This window comes from Syngnathus acus, chromosome 2 (assembly GCF_901709675.1).
Source record: "Syngnathus acus chromosome 2, fSynAcu1.2, whole genome shotgun sequence".
Classification (NCBI taxonomy): domain Eukaryota; kingdom Metazoa; phylum Chordata; class Actinopteri; order Syngnathiformes; family Syngnathidae; genus Syngnathus; species Syngnathus acus.
Genome location: NC_051088.1, coordinates 21,747,206 through 21,761,474, shown reverse-complemented (window position 1 = coordinate 21,761,474; position 14,269 = coordinate 21,747,206). Strand labels below are relative to the sequence as shown.

The window sequence follows — 14,269 nt, the reverse complement described above, 5'->3', positions numbered from 1 at the left end:
TAAGCTATTCTAGTAGGCTTTTCCTGACATTTTTTTTTTTCAAGCAGAAGCCTGAGGGTGTTTATAATTCCATCTACCTTGACTAGGGGCCCAGTTCCTGTTGAAGAAAAACAACCCACCACGCAAGTTTAACAATTTTCTTATATTTGTCTTAAACATATTCTACTTTTTTGGAATAATGGCTAGAAAGTAATAATACATTATTATTATTATTTTTATTAGTCGATGAACTTAACTGCGTACGCACGTGTCCTCCGCAGGCGCTAATCAGCGCTCGATCGACCGATCGGATCAGAGAACAATCCATCGCCGCATGGTGACGTCACGCCGTTGATCGGTAACACTGGCTGGGCGGTTGGTGGGCGGGCGGCAGATTTCCGCGCGGACGCCACCAGAGGTTGAAGTGCATATATCATTATTCATGATTCCGAGCCGTGCACGCTCTGGTTGAAACGTTTAACATCTAATATAAGGTGCAAGGTGCGTCCGTGTGGATTTCTACGCTTGTTTTGGAAATGTAGCCGCTGCCACGGATGTGGAGGATGAAAAGTAGGATGGATGCCTAAGTGGACGGAGCGTGCCAGGTGTGGCCTGCTTCCAACAGCAACATCTGGCCGGTGAGTCGCACCGACAGCCGCTTTGCCTGGCAGACCGTTCGGCGCGTGCAAACGAAAAGGGGGTTGACCGGAGAAGGCATGCGGGGAGCTGCCTTCCTTGCTCGCGTCGGGTCCGGCGAGTCGGTTGACGACCTCGTCCTTGCTTCGCCGGAGGACGGTTTGCGAAACAAAATGCCCTCTGTGCAGTGTGCATGCACTACTGCACATGCAGTCATCGCTGACTGTGGAGATGTCATGCTTTCAAATCTATTGACATGCATAGCTCCGGAAAGAAAGAAAAAAAAAAGAGACCACGGTTAGATTGCACATTTACGAATTGTAAGGGGATTTCATTATGTGTCACAAATAGACATAAAAAAAGGACAAACATTTGATTTTTTTTTTTGCAGCTCAATGGAGCTTTGCATGAGCTGATAATTCTGCATTGATTTTTTTTAATGATTATTCTAACCCCCCCTCCCAGAGCTGTATATGCTCACATGTCATTGATAGTCAAAACCTGCACGGATGCAAAGGATTCGGAATTTAAGGTTCTTCAGTCAGTCACCGCATTTTTTTCCCGAAGCAATCCAAATGAACCCCAGTGGGATTATGACAGTCGCTAAACCACAAAATGGTCTCTACCTTGTGTAAATACAAATACGTGACAATCCACACGTTTTTTTTTTTTTGCGATCTCATAGACGCCGCCTCAGCAGCAGCCCACCTCTGGACTCTGAAGCCGCCAGGTATCAGAGATGGAGGAAGTGGACTCGCAAGGAGAGGGGCCAATGGCACTGAGAGAGGGATCGAGTGGCCGCGGCATACCGACGGAGACCGGCGGCACTTCCAAGACCACCACCACCAACCTGCTGGCTTCTGTTAAAGAACAGGTGGGATGGCACCACACGTCTGCTGTGCTTGTGTACACACATCCACACAACCTTCCCACCAGCCTGATTGTTATCATCTCACTGAAGGAGTTGCAACTCTCCGGGGAGCCCATTCAAATTCGCACTGCCTATACACAAATTCAATAATACTTCAAGCTGATTGGGCAATGTGGCCACTTGTGCAGTCTATCAAAGTTGAGTCTTGACTAATCGCAGCAAAAGAAATCCTTATCAGGAAGTTGGAGAAGCACAAAGCAGTCTTTTGAGGTAGGAGGCGGTCGGCCCGGTCAGGGAGTTAAGTGAATGCCGTGATGTCGCCATCATTCTCTCACAAGTCGATATTGCACTCTGCTTGGATAAACTGAAGCCAGTAATCTTTGTTGTGGGGAAAAAAAAAAATGAACCGCAGTATTAGCATCAGCAAGCGGAGTAGGCCAGATCTGAAAAGATCAATGCATGGTCACGGTGTAAAGATGCATGGTGCTCCAAAAAATAGTGCACACTCAGCAAATGCTCCGAAGGGGTCGCGTCAGATCCTTGACCTTGCTTGAACTAAGCCGGATGATCGGGTCGGTCGGACGTAGCACAGCAAATGACAGCTTGCTGCTGACTCAAGGTCACCAGACCTCATCAGACTGTTGAGTTCATCGAGGTTACTTAGTTTGACAATTAGCATGGATTTTTTTTGTCTTTACTCATCAGCTCTTCATGAGAGCGATATTTGTCCGAAATGTCGCTTATTTGCCAGCATTAGGAGCTGACGTGCACTAGTAGCTACTAGCTAGCAGAAGCTTGTTGCTAGCTAGCCGGTGCGGCGTAAATTAGGCCATGTTTGCTTTGCCATCCTATTGTGTCGGCGGTTGATTAGCAGTTTTGCTATTCAATGTGTTTTGATGTGGTGCTAAATTTAAAATGTTTAATGCCAAACTGCTTCTTTCAAGCCTTGAGAACAGAAGGGAGGATTAAAAATTGAGCAGTAAACATTGTCCGTGATATAAGAATGTTGAGTCATGTGACTTCAGTTCCCCAACCGTGGACCTGGCGTTTCCACTTACTGACTCAAAGCAACTCTCAAAATGCCTTTTGACAATATTCAGAGGCATCCCATTAAAAGGTGGGCGTTTGGAAATCAAAAGTGCTTGAGTGGGTCATGTTGTGGGTGGACAGAACGGATGCAAAAAGCCGGATGTGTTGCATATTTCTCCATCCATCACGGTGAAGGTGGGCGCCGCAGCTGCTTTTCTTCTGGTGATGTCGCCCATTACTGGATTTCGATGATGAACACGAGGAGGCAAACCGTACAAATCATGGCCGAGCTTGTAGGCTTGAAAAGCAAGCGTGGCCTCGAGAGTAAAGTCTCTTCTTCTTTTCGGAAGAGCAGAATATTCTAGACAAGGGAAAATTCAATGTGGTGAGCAAACATTTAACAAAAAAGGTGAAAGTATTTGACTTCTAAAATTAATCACAAAAGCACAATGCATTTTGCTGTCTATTATATTCAATAATGGTTTTGATACCTGGGCATAAAAAATGCATACAAAATAGTTTCTCCCCCTTATCAAAAAAAATAAATACATTATACGTCACGATGTAGGGTCGGTTCGACTTTTATGCTCGCAAAACAATATCGTCCCAAAGCTTTGCTATACATTACGACCTGATTAGCAAAAAGTACTTCATTATACCAACAAAGCCGTTTAGTCCAGCTCACTGTTAAATAAATAACGAATAGGTGTCTCATTACTTTTGTCGCTATAGTGTTCTTTGTGTATAACAGACAATCTCCCACATTTTAATTCCATTAGAGTTGTGATCGAACATATCAGTTGATTTTTATTAGCAAATAAGTCCATTTTGATTTAAAAAATAAATAAATAAAAAATGCTAAGCCGTGAGCATGTCCATGCAACCTTTAGCGATGAGGGCTCCGACTGCCGCACGCCATCCGACACTGTCAAGGTTGCATTTAACGCATGAGCAGCTGACCCAAATACAACAGTGCTTTTATCCTGAGATGGGATTTAAGTCTCGTTTTGGACTTTTGAATGCATGAACATCGGGCGCTTACATTATTATCACGTGAACTTCCAGATTTGAGTTGTTTCCGAGTGAGTATGGCACGGAATGCGTTTCCACAGGAGCTGCAGTTTGAGCGTCTGACACGGGAGTTGGAGGAAGAGCGTCAGATTGTGGCCAGCCAGCTGGAGAGGTGCATGCTGGGAGCCGAGTCGCCAGTGGCAGACAGCAGCAGGTCAGCACACTTTTTTTTTCTCTCTCTCAAAGTGCATCGAGTTCAGTGGAACCTCCAAGACTGCTTGGGGATGCTGGTCGACCTGAAATTTGTTGAAATTTCAAATCCGTCTCATTCTTGTTACTTTCAACTCTGGGTTTTAGTGTAACTTTATCGGCCATGGTTGACCTCCACCTCGTGCTTTTGACCTTGGAGGTTTTCATATCTCGAAGCAAACAATTATATTTGTTTGGTTAACCGATTAACAATTTGAAACGGTTTTCTGTCTTCTTGCTCAAGCTCGTCGGAGAAATCGTTTGCCTGGAGATCTCCGGGTAGGAGTTCTTTTCTTCTGTGTCACAGATTTATCATAGGATTTCTCCTAAAAGATATAATCCCCTATGCTGTGTATTTTTAAATATTTGTGTTGATATATTATTAAAATAAATATAATAAATAAATAAATACAATTCTGTCACATTTACGGTTTGAGGTGCAATTCTGTCCTGCTTTTGCAGGGGGCGACGCGCAGGGCATAGCGGCATCTGCATGTCAAGGTCGTGGAATGGAGGCGGAGGACGGACTCTACCCGCCCGAAGCGGACCGCGCATCCCTGCATGACAGTGAGGGTCTGTCGTTTGTGCACACACGCTGACACTAGCCCTGAAATAAGAACCGTAAATGCAACACGATCCCGTTGGTGTGTTATGTCACCACCGCCACCAAACACGGGAAAATAGCCTCAGCAGATCGGGCTGCATTGTTAGGTGCACGACCATCATGGAATATCCGCTATGATACCACTTTGATTGAGTGCTAAACTAAAAATTCAGAGGGATTTACAAATTTTGGGAAATGCATAAATTCATGTGCATGAAGGCAACAAACAAGGCCCTCTTAGATTTTTTTTTTTTTGCCTAAGAACTTTCCTTCCCAAGTGGGCGAGATGCTTCAAAAAGTATTTATTTATTTTCCTTAATTTAATTTTAATCATTAATTTTCCTTGAGATGTCAGCAATACTCACAGTTGCCTGAAAAGCGCCGTCAAATATTTTCTACAGTGTTCTCCTTTTCAAAGTTTGGATAAAAAAAAAAGCAACGTTTCACCTTGATTCAATAACATTTGCCACAAAAATTAAGTAGAGCTGGCATAAAGGTCAGTAAACTTGACTTGTTGCCCAAGCGGTCCATTACTGTTAACTATCCGAGGCGGAACAATAAAATCAGGATGCGAAGAGATGAGCCGAATCTGGCGGGAGAACAGCGACAGTTCTTTAAGGACTCGGGCAAAACAGCCGCAAGAGTCACGTCTGGTGTTTGAAGACCTCCGGGTGTACATTTTAGGAGAGCCTTTGAACAGACGACAAAAAGCGATCAAACAGATTTTTCAATTCTTTCATCCCATTTGCGCAACATGGGAGCCTCGCAAGTGGAGAAGTAATCATGCAAGATCCAAGGAAAGCTTTGATAGCACATTTGCTCTCCTTTTACTCCTTCTTCCTTCGTCTGAAAATAACCCCCCCCGCTTACGCCTCCTTTTGCTTGAGTAGAAACTAGGCCAGCCATGAAGTCAACAATGTTAGTGTACAAGCATCAAGGCTTGATGTTTTTCTATTCCCCAATCCCTCGTAAAGCGAATGAGATAAAACGCCAGCGTCTTGCTGACTGCTTCCGTCTGGTCTGTGTTATGTTTCTCGGTGTGGTCGCAGGCTCGGGGGGCCACTCGGCTCACGTGACGTCATATTCAGACAGCGGCTATCAGGACAGCAGCGTCAGTTACTACAGCAACCAGAACGTGGTGCGTTCCGAGCCCCGTGCTTCCCTCTCCAGAAGTCCAAGAGCTGAGGGTCAAGCGTCCGGGCAGGTAGGTTGGCTCTGACCCTTACCTACTTGATGTTATATTTGGACATAAAAACAGACACACAGAGTTTTGAGATGGAAATTTGATTTATTTCATAACCAACTTGTATCTCAAATCATATTGTCCCATTGAAATGAATGGAGATGTCATTAATTCGTTCCAGTGCCAACAAGAAAAAAATTCTTTGGTAAAAAAAAAAAAAAAAGCAAAGTGAGTTGGGCACAAAAGACCAGCATGGAGCCCAAAGGGTCAAAGTCCTATTTTATCACTTCCTCACTTCCTCAAATCATATTGTCCCATTGAAATGAATGGAGATGAAATTAATTCGTTCCAGCGCCAACAAGAAAAAATTTCTCCTTGGTAGAAAAAAAAAAAAAGCAAAGTGAGTTGGGCACAAATGACCAGCATGGAACCCAATGCGTCAACGTCCTGTTTGATCTCTTCCTCCTCTCAGCCATCTAGCCGGATGCTGCGTAGGATGTCGTCCCTCCCTTCCAGGAGCCAGTCTCCCGGCTGCGCCACGGCCGGCACCGTTTCACCCTCTCGCATATCATTGCGAACATCTCAAGGCAGCACCTATGACTCACCCATCCTCTCCGAACCCAAACCGCTGGCGACGGTCTTCCCCGGCACCAGCGTGCCACCCTCCTGCCCGTCGCCCTCCTCCCCAGGCGACGGCAGAGGAGCGGGGGGTGCCGCCGGCCGTCTGGGTTCCACGCTGTCCCTCATCGAGGGGCGGGTTTTGCTGGGGTCACCCCTGCGCTCCGGGATGACGGCCGTACCGCAGCATTACGGCTCCACGCTGCCCAGACAGAGTCAGTCCTTAGCCTACGGCGCTGACCCGTATGGCCTGTACCAGAGGAGCGCCCTGCCCCGCCCTGACAGCCTCATAGGTCAGTCACCTTTGAAAAATATCTAGAAGCTATTTCACAGCACCAGGAGGGTTTTGAATTGAAATACAATCGGGTCGTGCCGGAGTTATTGCACAACGACACCCATTTACTCTTTGGTCACATGACGAAGCCTCTCCCACTGACCCACATAGCCAGGTCTCTACCACAAAGCCATCAGATGATTATCATCTGGCCACAGCCAGAGGCTTTAGACTGCCGTCAGCATCTGCTTTAAACTCGATTTCCAACGGCGTCACTCTTTCTTCCTTTTCACTCTCGGTTACGAGCACACGCGCTCAAGATCGCTTTGTACGCATTTGTTGTGCTCCATCGAGCATGCTAGGAGAGTAGAAAGATGCACACGAGTGAACTACAATGAAATTCCTTCCCATCCTCCAGCTGAGTGCTTTTCTACTAAGTAGCCCAACACATCGCTCAAGTCCGTATTCCCGGTTATCTGTGACATGCTGCATAATCCCAGATTACAGATAGAAGATGAGCAATAGGCAGGTGCACACATGGCATTTCCTTTCATATTTGTGTAAGAATGAAATCATTTATGTGTCTTATGAAAAGTCCTTTTTTATGTATTTAAAAAAAAAAATAATCCGCAGGCCTCCACAGCTCCTACGCCGCCGGTCAATCAGGCCAGATTGACCCGGAGTTGAGGGCAGCGTTGTCTCCAGATTCCCACATGACAGCAGTTTTTGATGAGCGCACCTTCCACAGCCCCTTGTATCACAGCCCCACCCAAGAACTGCAGGGCTCCCTCTACGGGACAGGTGCAGGTACTGCAATCCCAAATTTTAAAATGCTGCTTGACTTGTTCAAATTTTCAACTTTTTTTTTTTTAAATCATCATTTTTTATCATTTTAGTGGCATCATCTGATTGAACTGATTTGCTCAAATTTTCATCATTTTTTTAATCATCATTTTTTAGGCATCATCATATCCTTTGTGGGAGGAGCTATAATAGATGAACATTTGTTTTGCTCCTGTAAAGCGTTATAAGAATAAGTCACTGTCCCAAAAAACTGAATTTAATTAGACATGCTTTGTTTTAAGCCTGGATTTTTTTTTTTGCCCCTCCTCAGGTGTCGGGACCTTGCGGCGGACCACAAGCCATTGCAGCACTCTGCCATACCAAAGAAGCAGCTACGGACTAAACAATGCGGCTGTGTACCTCGACTCCTTTGGGGTCCCCGGCGAGCCCGTCTACTCGCATCAGCACTCGGAGCTGGTGGAGCGGATGGTCACCCGCACGCCATCCATTGAGAGCATCCACAAAGACCCCAGGTGCACAAAAATGTCGCGTAGTACTTGTGACATAACCAACGCTGATAAATTCCATTTGTTCCGAGTACGATCACGGAATAAATTAAACTCATTAGTCACGGTCGTGCCGTATTAATGAAGAGACTTCATTTAACGGGTGCGCAACGGAGATAAAGCGGAACTCCATTAACCCCTTTTGCTCTTTTGGCCCGCCAAGGGAGTTTGCGTGGCGTGACCCCGAGCTACCGGAGGTCATCCACATGCTGCAGCATCATTTCCCGTCCGTGCAGGCCAATGCGGCCGCTTATCTGCAGCACCTGTGCTTTGGAGACAACAGGATCAAAGTTGAGGTGAGTGGCGAGGGCCACGTCTCATTGCATTTTTTTCTTTTTTCCACCGTGAGAAGCTCACGGGGAAAAAGTTAAATTCCTCTTTAAAATGTGCGGATGGAATGTCACGCGCATGGCGACGTGCTCGTCTGTCTTTCTAAAAGTACACGCTGGCATCCCAACTGAGCCAAAGCGCCATCTGCTCCAAGCGAAAAGTAGAAAACACTTCTAAGCTCTGATAGTCTTCTCTTTAATCTCATTCCCGCGCAATAAATGACTGCGGCACAATAGCTTCGTGCGACGCAAGGACATTGCGCTTGCTTTGGTTTGTCGTTTGTCGCGCCAACGTATTTTCAGACGCCATTGAACACACAACCACTGAATATTGCATCTTTATTGGTCAGCCACCAATATTAAATAAAAAAAGAAAAAATATAAAATAAAGTAAAATAGAAAAAATATAATAAAACATATAATAAAGTAATAAAAAGGAAATGAAATTGAATTAAATATAATAAAAATATAATAATAATAAAAAAACAAAAATTCAGATGCCTGCGTCTGCATCTTGACCACTCCTTGGTCTTTGCGCAGGTGTGTCACCTGGGCGGCATCCAGCACTTGGTGGATCTGCTCGACAACAAGGCAGCTGAAGTGCAAAAGAGCGCCTGTGGGGCTTTGAGGAACCTGGTGTACGGGAAAGCCACTGACAACAACAAGGTGGCACTGAGGAACTGCGGGGGCGTGCCTGCACTCTTGCGCCTCCTCAGAAAAACAACGGACAATGAAGTTCGGGAGCTGGTGACCGGTACGTCATTACTTTCACGACAACTCGAAAAGTGACTTTTTAGATGGAGGAACTTTCCTCAGTCAATGATGCTAATCAGCAAGTAGATACCGACTGACCTTTGAGGCAGCATCTATTTGCAAAAGTTGTACCTTGAACCTTTGGCTCAATTTGACTTGCTTATACTCACATGGAGGAAGTCTAGTAAGATTGTATTTTGGGATTCTTTGGCTGTCTGTGCTGTTCAAATATTACCCGACGGATCTTCTGAAGTGCGAATTTACACACCAACGTTCACGCTATTTCTACTCAACGGAAAAAAAAAAGTAGCTCTTGAGAGGTTATTAATTTAGATGGCAATCCCATTTCTCAATCCAGATTCTATACAAAAAATAATCACAATCATTCGATTTTCTGTAAATACCTTGTTAAGAAAAATTCACATTTTGAGAAGACAACTCTGATGCCGAATGAGTCAGTAGCAGTCCAATGTCCGGGCTGGCAGTAGATCATTTTGGCTGCTTTGTGGGTGGCCTGCTGTGTTTTGACTGAGTGCATCATCGGGATCGATGCAAGATGATATGCTCATGAAAAAAGGATGCAAGTGACAGCGACATATTTTTTCGTACCGGGAGACACCAGATGGCTCTGGCTGTCCAAGTTGATTCTCGGTGCTATTTAAAAACGCAGGAAAAAAATTCTTCAGCAGGTTTTTAGATTGTGTAGAAAGTCGCCCATGACCACAACTTGATCAGAGCCAAACTGCAACTTCTAATCCCGGCGTAGGCCTTTCTGTACGTTCTTGGTTGGAAAACATCATTGCCATCCACGGAAAAGTTTGTCCAATTTTTGCAACGTGGTCGATGTGCAAAGTGCCTTGACGTGACTTTGTGTTGTTGACGCTCGATGAAGAAAACCGATTTGTCCTTTCCAGGGGTCTTATGGAACCTGTCGTCCTGCGACGCGGTGAAAATGACCATCATTCGCGACGCTCTGGCCACATTGACCAACACGGTGGTCATTCCCCACTCAGGCTGGAGTAGCCTGTCACACCGTGATCAACACAAGATCAAGTTCCAATCCTCCCTACTGCTGCGAAACACCACCGGCTGTCTGAGGTGAGACACGCACATACACCCGTCTATTGGTCCAAACTTCATTGCAGTCCGTGGCAGTCCAAGAACAAGGTGAAAGGGTTGTAAGATCCTCCTGCACTGCCTGAGGATTAAATGTTGCAAGCACATAAATCTAAGACGTAAGCTAAGTGGTGTCTCGATGCTGATGCACGGAGGGTGACGTGCACTGCTCTTTCAACTTGATGTTTGCCATGGCTGAACGTTTCCATTGGAGGACACGCTTCTCTTCTTTTACTGTATCCAGGCAGTTTGGAAGCCTCCATGTGGAGAAAGTTGCTCATTGCATCGCTCAGCATGATTAAAAAGAAAAAAAAAATAGCCCTGTAGGTTCAGATGATGGAGCAATAAAAGGCAAATAAATAAAAAATACATAAATAAATAAATAAATGTGTTCACTGTGCTACATAGTTATTATTATTATTATTTAAATGACACTACATATGTTAAAAACTACAACTAAAGGATAACGTTATTGGAGCTGCTGTAACAGGCTGTCAGTAGTGATGGGAAAATGAGGCTTCAAATGTGCTTCATGAACCAGTTGTTGTATTTCTTGACTACACTAGATGGTGCTGTTTAGGAAATGACGAGTCTGTACTTTCAGCGCCACCTAAATGAGTCAAAAAATGCAACTGGTTCATGAAGCAAATTTGAAGCTTCATTTTCTCATCACTAGCTGTCAGCGCCTCTGACATCTTTTCAAATTGTGTGCGCGTCAGGAACTTGAGCTCGGCAGGGGAGGAGGCGAGGGGTCAGCTGCGCTGCTGTGAGGGTTTGATAGACTCTCTGCTTCACATCCTGAAAGCCTGTGTCAATACCTCTGACTTTGACAGCAAGGTGACTCAAACACACACACACACACACTATGCTGGAACTGGTTCTAACAGTTCTGGTTCTAATAATAACGCTCCTCAGATTGTGGAGAACAGCGTGTGCACACTGAGGAACCTCTCCTACCGGCTGGAGGTGGAGATGCCATCCTCTCGTCTCCTCGGCAACCAGGAGTTGGACACCCTCTTGGGGTTCTCCTCCACGGCTAAGGAGTTAGACTACATCTGCTGGGGGAAGAGGAGGCGCGGTAGGAAGAGGACAGATTGGCCGGATGAAAAAGTAAACTATCAAAATGACAGAGTTTGAAAAAAAAGAGTGACAATAGGTTGTCCCAAGCTATCTTATCTTATCTTCTTGTGTACGTGTTTTGAGCAGTGGGACGGCACGGGGCCCATTCCGGGCTTTTCTCCGTCTCTGAGGGGCGCCGAGCTGCTGTGGCATCCATCGGTGGTCAAAGCGTACCTCAACTTGCTGGCCGAGAGCTCAAACGCCGCCACGCTGGAGGGGGCCGCCGGCTCGCTGCAAAATCTCTCCGCTGGAAACTGGAAGGTCTCATCTTACTATTAGATGCAATTTGATCATCTTGACTTTGTTCAAATTCCGTAGTTAGAATTGTAAAGTGGATCAAGAAATGGCGAGTCATCTGCTTGGTCCGGTTGCGTATGTCCAGTTCTCGGCCTACATCCGAGCGGCCGTGCGCAAGGAGAAAGGTTTGCCCATCCTGGTGGAGCTGCTGAGGATGGACAACGACCGAGTGGTCTGCTCCGTCGCCACCGCCCTCCGCAACATGGCACTGGACGCACGCAACAAGGAGCTCACGGGTAACACAATTATTATTCATTCTTACACCAGCTGAGAACTCAGTCCTGCTCGCGTCGTCCCGATGTCAGGAAAGTACGCCATGCGGGATCTGATCAACCGGCTTCCCGGCGGAAATCCCTCGGTGCTGTCGGATGACACGGTGGCGTCCGTCTGCTGCACCCTGCACGAGGTCACCAGCCACAACATGGAGAACGCCAAAGCTCTGGCCGACAGCGGAGGCATCGAGAAGCTGGTGGACATCAGCAAAGGACGAGGCAAAGGGTGCGCGATACGGCACGGGATGCGCTCGCAAAGTCCCAAAATATACTTAAAAAAATAAATAATGCTGTGTGTGTGTGTCATCACGGCGCAGGTACTCAATGAAGGTCATGAAGGCAGCTGCTCAAGTGTTGAACACGCTGTGGCAGTACCGAGAGCTGAGGAGTCTCTACAAACAGGTCAAGAACTCCAAGCTGCAAAAATTGGACCTGCATTTGTTGAAACGGAAAATATGTTTGCAGGACGGCTGGAACTACACTCACTTTATCACGCCGGTTTCCACTTTGGAGCGAGACCGCTACCGCTCGCAGCCGACGCTCCCCACCAGCCCCATGCACATGTCCCCCGTCATCCAATCCGGTGCGAGGAGAGAGAACGGTCGCAGTTGAGAGACGATAGCATGGTTGACTGTAATTCTACTTCTTTCCAGGTGGTAGCGCCACATCCTCGCCGGCGATGCTGGGCATCAGGAGGCACAGCTCCAACTACCCGAGAGAGACGTCATCTATGCAAGTGGACTCGTACTACGGAGAGAACACTTTACGCAGGCATCACTACGCAGGTTTGCGTTTTTTTTTTTTTTTGGGTCATTCACATGCACACATTCACACCGTCACTCACACACAAACATTCAATTCAGGTCTCCTTTGCTTGACCTTATTTTTGAAGTTGTGTGTATCATGGCAGGAATTTAACCCTGGAATCTTTTTTTTTTTTAAATTCATCACCTCAAATTTAAATTTGTACATTTTTCAGGGTCTGAGAAGAAAAACACCTATTTCATTGGCACATACAGCTCCCAGTCTGGAGATGAGCTAAGAAGGGCCCAGGTAAGAAAAGAGAGGAAATGAAAAAGACGAATGGACCTGCTTGAATTATGTATTCATAAATCAAATGGCCCGAACGCTTGCTCCCCCAGCACCCGGAGCCTTTCTACGATGAACCGGACAGGAAGAACTACAACCGGGTATACCTGTCGTCCCCGCAGGATTACGGAGTGGAGCAGTATGAGGACGACCCGGTCCAGCTGACGCCGTCCTCCCCCGACGGCTACGCCGGCCAGCCGCTCCGCTTCAAAAGCAACACCAACTATGTGGACTTCTACTCCACCACACGGAGGCCTTCAAACAGGGCCAACAAGTTCACCGGGTCGCCCGACTCCTGGGTGTAGACGATTGCCCGTCGACGGACTGCTGACAAGGTCCGGCTCGGAAATGTCAGCAAATGTTCAACCACGTGTTCTTAGTAGTCCTTAGTCCTAAAATGTGAAACAAAATGGCAGCAGTTTGAATTTGTCTCATGCCGATTAGCGTGAGAAGTCCAAAAATCTTCTCGAGGCTCAATGAAAGGTGCTCGGAAAAAGTCTGACTTGGATCAGCTGCCCGTCGATGAGGCAAGAACTCGTCGCTTTCATGTCTGTTGACAAAAAGTGCAGTGGTGTATCTTAAAGTATGTGGAGAAATGTCTATTTGTACAAATACAACGTTGGGACTGTCATGTTGAATTGTTGTATTCAATCTGTAGAACTTTATATGTGACCACGTGAGAAAGAGTTTTATATTATTTATCAATTGTTTCTCATTTTACCTGTGACCTGGCCAAGCTAACAAAGCTGTCTGTTCTGTTCAAAACCGCCGATGAAGATTATGTGCAATGTTACAAATGGAAATACTGTATATGAGTAATGAAAATCATGTGACAAAAAAATATGAAATAAACACTTGGAAATGATGGATTTACTTGCTTGAGTACTGACGGTACTACAGCAAAAAACATTTTCTTGATGAGAATCAATCCAAGTTTTTCCCAATATGTTGAGAATTAAGGAAGTTATGACAAACCTGTAACCCTTTAAACTCTTGTCTCTTCTGCCACAGTTCTACTATTTGGACAACAGAGGGCAGGCGAGCCTGTACGTTTCTCTTGCTTTAGTGATGTGCATTCCAGTTCTGTTAAGTGAACTGAATCTTTAAAATCAGTTCACTCAAAAGATTCGTTCAAACGAATCGTTCAATTAATCCCCCCCTCACCCCCCCCCCCCCACACACACACACACTGATACGTTTTTTTGTTTTGTTTTTTACATCCAGTGGAAACAACCCATACACATCAAACAATACAACTACCCCCCCCCCCAAATTATTATATATAATAATAAGTGGCTCGGGGTAATTAACATATTTCTTTCTATAATTCAACACTTACACACTGATCCGTTGGCAACAGTCTCTCACCCGGTCGTGAACGGGAAGATGGTCACTGACTCGTTCGTGAACGAGAAATTACGTCACTGACTCGTAAAGTCCCTCCTCCATCTAACGCTCACTGGCGATGCTGATGGTCGTTCACGAAGATGT

The 14,269-nt window shown here is 45.9% G+C and overlaps 1 protein-coding gene across 5 annotated transcripts; it reads left to right on the top strand.

Moving 5' to 3' along the window:
* The first annotated feature begins 345 nt into the window (after positions 1–345).
* LOC119131942 (plakophilin-4-like) lies at positions 346–13,645 on the top strand. 5 transcript variants are annotated; one of them, XM_037266805.1, is made up of 22 exons: positions 346–617; positions 1,301–1,489; positions 3,628–3,740; positions 4,020–4,054; positions 4,238–4,342; positions 5,429–5,583; positions 6,035–6,473; positions 7,088–7,261; positions 7,569–7,770; positions 7,967–8,099; positions 8,673–8,886; positions 9,800–9,983; positions 10,721–10,838; positions 10,917–11,111; positions 11,205–11,381; positions 11,503–11,653; positions 11,723–11,915; positions 12,007–12,091; positions 12,155–12,272; positions 12,343–12,474; positions 12,669–12,742; positions 12,832–13,645. In XM_037266805.1, the coding sequence occupies exons 2-22, from the start codon at positions 1,355–1,357 to the stop codon at positions 13,081–13,083; spliced, it is 3,384 nt and encodes a 1,127-aa protein (XP_037122700.1). In that variant the 5' UTR covers positions 346–617; positions 1,301–1,354; the 3' UTR covers positions 13,084–13,645. The 5 variants fall into 5 exon arrangements, with proteins under 5 accessions (XP_037122700.1, XP_037122701.1, XP_037122699.1 ...); XM_037266806.1 differs by having other exon boundaries at positions 4,238–4,348; positions 7,088–7,255; XM_037266804.1 differs by having other exon boundaries at positions 4,238–4,348; positions 11,208–11,381.
* The last annotated feature ends 624 nt before the right edge of the window (positions 13,646–14,269 follow it).

Coding starts and splice junctions, on each gene's coding strand:
- LOC119131942 (XM_037266803.1), top strand. CDS start 1,355: ATGGAGGAAGTGGACTCGCAAGGAGAGGGGCCAATGGCACTGAGAGAG. Junction 7,771..7,966: donor AGCATCCACAAAGACCCCAG/GTGCACAAAAAT, acceptor TGGCCCGCCAAG/GGAGTTTGCGTGGCGTGACC. Junction 8,100..8,672: donor ACAACAGGATCAAAGTTGAG/GTGAGTGGCGAG, acceptor GTCTTTGCGCAG/GTGTGTCACCTGGGCGGCAT.